General features: G+C 40.8%; 2 protein-coding genes across 2 annotated transcripts in view; one reads left to right on the top strand and one right to left on the bottom strand.

Moving 5' to 3' along the window:
• The window catches only part of prr5l (proline rich 5 like), a 6641-nt gene extending 5880 nt beyond the window's left edge, over window positions 1–761 (bottom strand). The window contains exon 1 of the mRNA XM_080002671.1: window positions 641–761. The gene's annotated coding sequence lies outside the window, so the exon portion shown is untranslated. The remainder of the gene's footprint in view (window positions 1–640) is intronic.
• A 4695-nt stretch (window positions 762–5456) lies between these two features.
• Window positions 5457–10671, top strand: commd9 (COMM domain containing 9). The gene is made up of 6 exons (XM_080003051.1): window positions 5457–5526; window positions 6524–6649; window positions 9412–9551; window positions 9629–9663; window positions 9894–9991; window positions 10538–10671. Exons 1-6 carry the CDS (start codon window positions 5473–5475, stop codon window positions 10649–10651), a joined length of 567 nt encoding a protein of 188 aa, XP_079859177.1. The 5' UTR covers window positions 5457–5472; the 3' UTR covers window positions 10652–10671.
• The last annotated feature ends 241 nt before the right edge of the window (window positions 10672–10912 follow it).

A 10912-nucleotide genomic window follows, 5' to 3' on the forward strand; every position in this document is an offset into this window, starting at 1 on the left:
GGTTCCTGGTCCCGGTCCTCCTACCTCCTCTGGTCCTCTAACCAGGTTCCTGGTCCCAGTCCTCCTACCTCCTCTGGTCCTCTAACCAGGTTCGTGGTATTAGTCCTCCTACCTCCTCTGGTCCTCTAACCAGGTTCCTGGTCCCAGTCCTTCTACCTCCTCGGGTCCTCTAACCAGGTTAGTGGTCCCAGTCCTCCTACCTTCTCTGGGCCTCTAACCAGGTTCCTGGTCCCAGTCCTCCTACCTCCTCTGGTCCTCTAACCAGGTTCCTGGTCCCAGTCCTCCTACTTTCTCGGGTTCTCTAACCAGGTTTATGGTCCCAGTCTTCCGATCTCCTTGGGTCCTCTAACCAGGTTCCTGATCCCAGACTACCTACCCCCTCAAGTTCCCTAACCAGTTTCCTGGTCCCAGACCACCTACCTCCTTGAGTTCCTTAACCAGTTTCCTGGTCCCAGACCTCCTACCTCCTTGGGTCCTCTACCCAGGTTCCTAGTCCCAGTCCTCCTACCTCCTCGGGTTCTCTAACCAGGTTTCTGGTCTCAGTCCTCCTACCTCCTCGGGTTCTCTAACCAGGTTCCTGGTCCCAGTCCTCCTACCTCCTCGGGTTCTCTAACCAGGTTTCTGGTCTCAGTCCTCCTACCTCCTCGGGTCCTGGTGCAGGTCTGGTCCTCCTCATTAGGAGCTTTCCTTCCTCTAATCTTCTCTTCTCTCCTGGGGATTAAAACACAGCATTTCAACGTGTTTCAAGGTTCATTTCCCACTTTGCTCTCGTTTCAGCTCTGAGTCCTCGGCTCCAACGCTCCGAGCTTCTCATTCAACAGGCTGCTGGGGCTGAATACTCATGAATATTCATGAGGGGCTGCTTCCTGGGCCCCGCCCCAAGGCTGTGACAGGAAACACTCTCTCATGAATATTTATGAGCTGTTGAAACTCAATTGGAAGAAAGGTTTTCTACATTATAAGTTTATTGCAGCTCATTAAGCCTGTAATATACCTTAAGAAAAACAGTTTGAACATCGGTAGATAATCTGCTGAAAAAGAATAAAGATTAAATGAACAGATAAATGAGCAAACACATCACATCCAGTTATTAGATGAAGTCCAATGATATTAAACACCATGTAGAGACTATTAATACTATTCAATTTCTATCTTTATTTTTTATTTCTATTTATTTTTCTATTTCTATTTTTTATCTCTATTTCTATTTCAGTTTTTATTTCAATTCCAATTATATATATATTTATATATATATATATATATATTTGTTTATTTTATTTATATTTCTGTTTTTATTTTTTTATTACTATTTCTATTTCTATAAACATTAAAATAAACAAAAAATAAACTTTATGAAGACGACAAATAGCAACTACAGACAGGGAGGTGGAGAGACAGAGGTGGAGAGACAGGGAGGTGGAGAGACAGAGGTGGACAGACAAGGCGGTGGAGGAGAGACAGGGAGGGGGAGAGACAGGAAGGAGGAGAGACAGGGAGGGGGAGAGACAGGGAGGTGGAGAAACAGGGAGGTGGAGGAGAGACAGAGAGGTGGAGGGACAGGGAGGTGGAGAGGTGGACAATTATTTTCATCTGAATCTACAATTATTTTCCTACACTTTACAATTTCATTAATAACTTTACACCTATTTGAAAACACTATACTGTTAAAGTGACAACATATCTATTATTATTATTATTATTGTTATTGTTGTTGTTGTTGTTATTATTATTTTTATTGTTATTATTATTATTATTGCTGTTATTATTATTATTGTTATTATTATTTTTTTATTGTTGTTATTATTGTTATTATTATTTTTATTGTTGTTATTATTATTATTATTATTATTATTATCATTGTTATTATTATTGTTATTATAATTATAATTTTTTATTATTGTTATTATTACTTTTATTGTTGTTATTATTATTTGTATTGTTGTTATTATTTGTATTGTTGTTGTTGTTATTATTTGTATTGTTGTTGTTGTTATTATTTGTATTGTTGTTGTTGTTGTTATTATTATTATTTGTATCGTTGTTATTATTTGTTTTGTTGTTGTTATTTGTATTGATGTTGTTGTTATTATTTGTATTGTTGTTGTTGTTATTATTTGTATTGTTGTTGTTTTTATTATTATTATTATTTGTATTGTTGTTGTTGTTGTTATTATTATTATTTGTATTGTTGTTGTTGTTGTTATTATTATTATTTGTATTGTTGTTGTTGTTATTATTTGTATTGTTGTTATTATTTGTATTGTTGTTGTTGTTGTTATTATTATTTGTATTGTTGTTGTTATTATTTGTATTGTTGTTATTATTTGTATTGTTGTTGTTATTATTGTTGTTGTTGTTATTATTATTATTTGTATTGTTGTTGTTGTTATTATTATTTGTATTGTTGTTGTTGTTATTATTATTATTTGTATTGTTGTTGTTGTTATTATTTGTATTGTTGTTATTATTTGTATTGTTGTTGTTGTTATTATTATTTGTATTGTTGTTGTTGTTATTATTTGTATTGTTGTTGTTATTATTTGTATTGTTGTTGTTGTTGTTATTATTTGTATTGTTGTTGTTGTTATTATTGTTGTTGTTGTTGTTATTATTATTATTTGTATTGTTGTTGTTGTTATTATTTGTATTGTTGTTGTTGTTATTATTATTTGTATTGTTGTTGTTGTTGTTGTTGTTATTATTATTTGTATTGTTGTTATTATTTGTATTGTTGTTGTTGTTGTTGTTATTATTTGTATTGTTGTTGTTATTATTTGTATTGTTGTTGTTATTATTATTTGTATTGTTGTTGTTGTTATTATTATTTGTATTGTTGTTGTTGTTATTATTTGTATTGTTGTTGTAATTATTATTTGTATTGTTGTTGTTGTTATTATTTGTATTGTTGTTGTTATTATTATTTGTATTTTTGTTGTTGTTATTATTATTTGTATTGTTGTTGTTATTATTATTTGTATTGTGGTTGTTGTTGTTATTATTATTTGTATTGTTGTTGTTGTTGTTATTATTTGTGTTGTTGTTGTTATTATTATTTGTATTGTTGTTGTTGTTATTATTTGTATTGTTGTTGTTATTATTATTTGTATTGTGGTTGTTGTTGTTGTTATTATTATTTGTATTGTTGTTGTTGTTATTTGTATTGTTGTTGTTATTATTATTTGTATTGTTGTTGTTGTTGTTGTTATTATTTGTATTGTTGTTGTTGTTATTATTTGTATTGTTGTTGTTGTTATTATTATTTGTATTGTTGTTGTTATTTGTATTGTTGTTATTATTATTTGTATTGTTGTTGTTGTTATTATTATTTGTATTGTTGTTATTATTATTTGTATTGTTGTTGTTATTATTATTTGTATTGTTGTTGTTGTTATTTGTATTGTTGTTGTTATTATTATTTGTATTGTTGTTGTTGTTATTATTATTTGTATTGTTGTTATTATTATTTGTATTGTTGTTGTTATTATTATTTGTATTGTTGTTGTTGTTATTTGTATTGTCGTTGTTATTATTATTTGTATTGTTGTTGTTATTTGTATTGTTGTTGTTATTATTATTTGTATTGTTGTTGTTGTTATTTGTATTGTTGTTGTTATTATTATTTGTATTGTTGTTGTTGTTATTTGTATTGTTGTTGTTGTTATTTGTATTGTTGTTGTTATTATTATTTGTATTGTTGTTATTTGTATTGTTGTTTTTGTTGTTATTTGTATTGTTGTTGTTGTTGTTATTATTTGTATTGTTGTTGTTATTATTATTTGTATTGTTGTTGTTATTATTATTTGTATTGTTGTTGTTGTTATTTGTATTGTCGTTGTTATTATTATTTGTATTGTTGTTGTTATTTGTATTGTTGTTGTTATTATTATTTGTATTGTTGTTGTTGTTATTTGTATTGTTGTTGTTATTATTATTTGTATTGTTGTTATTTGTATTGTTGTTTTTGTTGTTATTTGTATTGTTGTTGTTGTTGTTTGTATTGTTGTTGTTGTTGTTTGTATTGTTGTTGTTGTTATTTGTATTGTTGTTGTTATTATTATTTGTATTGTTGTTATTTGTATTGTTGTTTTTGTTGTTATTTGTATTGTTGTTGTTGTTGTTTGTATTGTTGTTGTTGTTGTTTGTATTGTTGTTGTTATTATTTGTATTGTTGTTGTTGTTATTATTTGTATTGTTGTTATTATTTGTATTGTTGTTGTTGTTGTTATTTGTATTGTTGTTGTTGTTGTTATTTGTATTGTTGTTGTTGTTGTTATTTGTATTGTTGTTGTTGTTATTATTTGTATTGTTGTTGTTGTTATTTGTATTGTTGTTGTTGTTATTTGTATTGTTGTTGTTGTTGTTGTTATTTGTATTGTTGTTGTTGTTGTTATTATTTGTATTGTTGTTGTTGTTATTATTTGTATTGTTGTTGTTGTTATTATTTGTATTGTTGTTGTTATTATTATTTGTATTGTTGTTATTATTTGTATTGTTGTTGTTGTTATTATTTGTATTGTTGTTATTATTTGTATTGTTGTTGTTGTTGTTATTTGTATTGTTGTTGTTGTTGTTGTTATTTGTATTGTTGTTGTTGTTGTTATTTGTATTGTTGTTGTTGTTATTATTTGTATTGTTGTTGTTGTTATTTGTATTGTTGTTGTTGTTATTTGTATTGTTGTTGTTGTTGTTGTTATTTGTATTGTTGTTGTTGTTGTTATTATTTGTATTGTTGTTGTTGTTATTATTTGTATTGTTGTTGTTGTTGTTATTTGTATTGTTGTTGTTGTTGTTGTTATTTGTATTGTTGTTGTTGTTATTTGTATTGTTGTTGTTGTTATTATTTGTATTGTTGTTGTTGTTATTTGTATTGTTGTTGTTGTTATTTGTATTGTTGTTGTTGTTGTTGTTATTTGTATTGTTGTTGTTGTTGTTATTATTTGTATTGTTGTTGTTGTTATTATTTGTATTGTTGTTGTTGTTATTATTTGTATTGTTGTTGTTGTTATTATTTGTATTGTTGTTGTTGTTGTTATTTGTATTGTTGTTGTTGTTATTTGTATTGTTGTTGTTGTTATTATTTGTATTGTTGTTGTTGTTATTTGTATTGTTGTTGTTGTTATTTGTATTGTTGTTGTTGTTGTTGTTATTTGTATTGTTGTTGTTGTTGTTATTATTTGTATTGTTGTTGTTGTTATTATTTGTATTGTTGTTGTTGTTATTATTTGTATTGTTGTTGTTGTTATTATTTGTATTGTTGTTGTTGTTGTTATTTGTATTGTTGTTGTTGTTATTTGTATTGTTGTTGTTGTTATTATTTGTATTGTTGTTGTTGTTATTATTTGTATTGTTGTTGTTGTTATTATTTGTATTGTTGTTGTTGTTATCTCTTTCTACCTCATCTCGTCGGTTGTCCTGCTGAGGACCTCATTTCCCATGAGCCCTCGCGGCATCCGCCCCGTGTCATGCGCCAACATGGCTGCCGCGCCGCCCCGTCGTGACTGGGCTTCTCTGCAGCTTCTCCTCAAGGTACAAACATCTTGTATCTTCACACGTTGTGGCCCGATGTGCTTCGCTTTGAATCTCCTGTTAGCACGTGTGTACTGCCATGTGTAGTGCGTGTACCGGTGTGTGTACCGTCGTGTACCGTGTGTCTAACAGTGTATACCGGTGTGTGCACGGGTGTATATGTGTTTGACCAGTGTGTACTGTGTGTGTACCGTGTGTAACAGTGTGTACCGATGAGTGTACGGGTGTGTACCAGTGTGTACCGGTGTGTGTACTGTGTGTGTACTGTGTGTGGACCGTGTGTGGACCGGTGTGTGTAACAGTGTGTACTGTGTGTCTACCGTGTGTGTAACAGTGTGTACTGTGTGTGTGTACCAGTGTGTGTAACAGTGTGTAACAGTGTGTACTGTGTGTGCACTGTGTGTGTACCAGTGTGTTCCGTGTGTGTACCAGTGTGTACCAGTGTGTTCCGTGTGTGTACCAGTGTGTACCAGTGTGTTCTGTGTGTGTACCAGTGTGTACCGTGTGTGTACCAGTGTGTACCGTGTGTGTACCGTGTGTGTACCGTGTGTGTACCGTGTGTGTACCAGTGTGTACTGTGTGTGTACCAGTGTGTACTGTGTGTGTACTGTGTGTGTACCGTGTGTGTACCGTGTGTGTACCGTGTGTGTACCAGTGTGTACCGTGTGTGTACCAGTGTGTACCGTGTGTGTACCAGTGTGTACCGTGTGTGTACCGTGTGTGTACCAGTGTGTACCGTGTGTGTACCAGTGTGTACTGTGTGTGTACCAGTGTGTACCGTGTGTGTACCGTGTGTGTACCAGTGTGTACTGTGTGTGTACCAGTGTGTACCGTGTGTGTACCAGTGTGTACCGTGTGTGTACCGTGTGTGTACCAGTGTGTACTGTGTGTGTACCAGTGTGTACTGTGTGTGTACCGTGTGTGTACCGTGTGTGTACCGTGTGTGTACCAGTGTGTACTGTGTGTGTACCAGTGTGTACTGTGTGTGTACTTGCAGGCTGCCTCTAAGGACTTTGTCAGGGAGCTCTGTGTTCAGAGCTTCCAGCCTGGAGCTCCACAGTCCAGGCTCCTGGTGGAGAGGACGGCGGCGGCCATGGAGCTGTCCCCCAGCGAGGCTCAGCAGGTGGGTGTCACCCTTCAACCAGGGGTGTATGCGTCATCCATCCGCCATCCATCCGCCATCCATCCATCATCCATCCGTCATCCATCCATCATCCATCCGCCATCCATCCATCATCCATCCATCATCCATCCGTCATCCACCCACCATCCATCCGTCATCCATCCATCATCCATCCGCCATCCATCCGTCATCCATCCGTCATCCATCTGTCATCCATCCATCATCCATCCGCCATCCATCCATCATCCATCCATCATCCATCCGTCATCCATCCGTCATCCATCCGTCATCCATCCGTCATCCATCCGTCATCCATCCGTCATCCATCCGTCATCCATCCGTCATCCATCCGTCATCCATCCATCATCCATCCATCCATCATCCATCCGTCATCCATCCGTCATCCATCCGCCATCCATCCGTCATCCATCCGTCATCCATCTATCATCCATCCATCTGTCATCCATCCATCTGTCATCCATCCATCTGTCATCCATCCATCTGTCATCCATCCATCTGTCATCCATCTGTCATCCATCCATCTGTCATCCATCCATCTGTCATCCATCTGTCATCCATCTATCATCCATCCATCTGTCATCCATCCATCTATCATCCATCTATCATCCATCCATCTGTCATCCATCCATCTGTCATCCATCCATCTGTCATCCATCTATCATCCATCCATCTGTCATCCATCCATCTGTCATCCATCCATCTGTCATCCATCCATCTGTCATCCATCTGTCATCCATCCATCTGTCATCCATCCATCCGTCATCCATCCATCTGTCATCCATCTGTCATCCATCTGTCATCCATCTATCATCCATCCATCTGTCATCCATCCATCTATCATCCATCTATCATCCATCCATCTGTCATCCATCCATCTGTCATCCATCCATCTGTCATCCATCTATCATCCATCCATCTGTCATCCATCCATCTGTCATCCATCCATCTGTCATCCATCTGTCATCCATCCATCTGTCATCCATCTGTCATCCATCTGTCATCCATCCATCTGTCATCCATCCATCTGTCATCCATCCATCTGTCATCCATCTGTCATCCATCTGTCATCCATCCATCTGTCATCCATCCATCTGTCATCCATCCATCTGTCATCCATCCATCTGTCATCCATCCATCTGTCATCCATCCATCCGTCATCCATCCATCATCATCACACACACACATATACACGTAGACAGGCAGGCAGACAGACAGCAGGGGGCGGGGCTTCCTCTCCTGCTTCTGTGTAAATATTTTTGTTTTGTTTCTTTGTTTGAAAGTGAGAAGTGTCTGTTACTTCCTGCCTGTCTGTCCTACAACCTGTCTCACTGCTGCTTCTACATTTACTTTACACCATCCCTCAAGCCTTCTCCACATCCTGTCTCACCACCTCCTGACTCACCCCCCCCTTCCAGCTGATTTCCTCCCTCCACATCTTGTCTCACCATGTCCTGTCTCACCCCCTTCTAGCTGCTGTCCTCACTCCACGTCCTGTCTCACCCCCCTTCCAGCTGCCGTCCTCCCTCCACGTCCTGTCTCACCCCCCTTCCAGCTGCCGTCCTCCCTCCACGTCCTGTCTCACCACGTCCTGTCTCACCCCCCCTTCCAGCTGCTGTCCTCCCTCCACGTCCTTTCTCACCATGTCCTGTCTCACCACCCTTCCAGCTGCTGTCCTCACTCCATGTCCTGTCTCACCCCCCTTCCAGCTGCCATCCTCCCTCCACATCTTGTCTCATCACGTCCTGTCTTACCCCCCTTCCAGCTGCTGTCCTCCCTCCACATCTTGTCTCACCACGTCCTGTCTCACCCCCCTTCCAGCTGCCGTCCTACCTCCACGTCTTGTCTCACCACGTCCTGTCTCACCCCCCCTTCCAGCTGCTGTCCTCCCTCCACGTCCTTTCTCACCATGTCCTGTCTCACCACCCTTCCAGCTGCTGTCCTCACTCCATGTCCTGTCTCACCCCCCTTCCAGCTGCCATCCTCCCTCCACATCTTGTCTCATCACGTCCTGTCTTACCCCCCTTCCAGCTGCTGTCCTCCCTCCACATCTTGTCTCACCACGTCCTGTCTCACCCCCCTTCCAGCTGCCGTCCTACCTCCACGTCTTGTCTCACCACGTCCTGTCTCACCCCCCTTCCAGTTGCCGTCCTCCCTCCACGTCCTGTCTCACCACGTCCTGTCTCACCCCCCCTTCGAGCTGCTGTCCTCCCTCCACATCTTGTCTCACCACGTCCTGTCTCACCCCCCTTCCAGCTGCCGTCCTACCTCCACGTCTTGTCTCACCACGTCCTGTCTCACCCCCCTTCCAGTTGCCGTCCTCCCTCCACGTCCTGTCTCACCACGTCCTGTCTCACCCCCCCTTCGAGCTGCTGTCCTCCCTCCACGTCCTGTCTCACCACATTCTCTCACCCCCCTTCCAGCTGCTGTCCTCCCTCCACATCCTGTCTCACCATGTCCTGTCTCACCCCCTTCCAGCTGCTGTCCTCACTCCACGTCCTGTCTCACCCCCCTTCCAGCTGCCGTCCTCCCTCCACATCTTGTCTCACCACGTCCTGTCTCACCCCCCTTCCAGCTGCCGTCCTCCCTCCACATCTTGTCTCACCACGTCCTGTCTCACCCCCCTTCCAGCTGCTGTCCTCCCTCCACGTCTTGTCTCACCACGTCCTGTCTCACCCCCCCTTCCAGCTGCTGTCCTCCCTCCACGTCCGGTCTCACCACGTCCTGTCTCACCCTCCTTCCAGCTGCTGTCCTCCCTCCACGTCCTGTCTCACCACGTCCTGTTCCACGGCCTCAGCTCGGTGGAGCAGATCCAGGGTCTGTTCCCCTCGTCCTTCCACTGCAGCCTGAAGAACCTGCTCTGCAAGATCCTCCTGGAGCTTAGGTCTGTCTGCCTGTCTGTCTGCCTGTCTGTCTGTCTGCCTGAGATTTGTTTTGGTTTATTTCTTGTTTCTCTTGCAGCTCAACATGGAAGACGGAGGTGATCAACACTCAAGGTGCGTCTCCTCTATCTGCACCATATTTCTCTATCACAGCTTTTCAACTGGACTTTCTGCCTTTTACAATATTACACATTTAAATATGAACAAGTCACATGACGTCAGGTCTGCTCATCAACCATGACGTGTGTGTGTGTGTGTGTGTGTGTGTGTGTGTGTGTGTGTGTGTGTGTGTGTGCGTGTGCGTGTGCGTGTGCGTGTGTGTGTGTGTGTGTGCGCGTGCGCAGTGTCCCTCCCTCAGCTGAAGACTCTGGACTGGAGGGTTGACATGGTGACATCATCAGACTCCATCAGTCGCGTGGCTGTTCCCAGCTGCCTGCTGCAGGTCCACACACACACACACACATTCATACACACACACACTCACTCACTCACTCACACACACACACACACACATTCATACACACACACACTCACTCACTCACTCACTCACTCACTCACACACACACACACACATTCATACACACACACACTCACTCACTCACTCACTCACTCACTCACACACACACATTCACACACACACAGTGGGTTATGACTGAGTGTGGAGTCTCGCCTTCGCCCCCTGCTGGTCTGGGCAACGCAGACCAACTTCTTAAAAACTCTTCTCTGAGGGTAGTACCAGTACATGGTGTGTAGTGTGTAGTACATGGTGTGTAGTATATAATGTGTAGTACTTGGTGTGTAGTATATAGTGTGTAGTACATGGTGTGTAGTATATAGTGTGTAGTACTTGGTGTGTGGTACATGGTGTGTAGTACACAGTACATAGTGCATAGCAGCAGGTGAAGAAGTAAACACCAAGACGTGGTGTTTGCTTTGCATTATGGGATGTCAGTGATGTGGTTGTGATCCGCTGCTGCTGTTGCTGCAGGTGGAGGCATCGCAGAGCTCCGTCACCCTGGAGCTGAGCAGAGAGACGCTGGACACCATGTTGGACGGACTGGAGCGTCTCCGCCTGCAGCTCTCTGCCGTGGCCGGGAAGTAGAGCTGGGGACCGGGACCGGGACCAGGACACTGGTAACTGCCTCACACCACCCCAGGGTGTGGGTTTAAAGCAGGTCCAACATGTCTGTCTTGACTGTCTCGCAGCACGGGGGATGCACAGTACTACATCCCATCAGTACTCAGTAACACACAGTACTTTGACTCGTCTCCTTCAGCATTTCTGTGGACGTGTCAGAACTCAAACTGCTCAAGCAGAGCTTCAAGTGTTCCTGTCTCTCTCTCCCTGCCTGTCTGTCTCTGA

Source organism: Zeus faber (assembly GCF_960531495.2).
Source record: "Zeus faber genome assembly, chromosome: 6".
NCBI lineage: Eukaryota > Metazoa > Chordata > Actinopteri > Zeiformes > Zeidae > Zeus > Zeus faber.

Bases quoted from the DNA above. Each gene is read 5' to 3' on its own strand.
- commd9 (XM_080003051.1), top strand. From the start codon at position 5,473: ATGGCTGCCGCGCCGCCCCGTCGTGACTGGGCTTCTCTGCAGCTTCTC. The intron at 9,552-9,628 runs GTCTGTCTGCCT...TTTCTCTTGCAG, and splicing joins AAGATCCTCCTGGAGCTTAG to CTCAACATGGAAGACGGAGG. The intron at 9,992-10,537 runs GTCCACACACAC...CTGTTGCTGCAG, and splicing joins TTCCCAGCTGCCTGCTGCAG to GTGGAGGCATCGCAGAGCTC.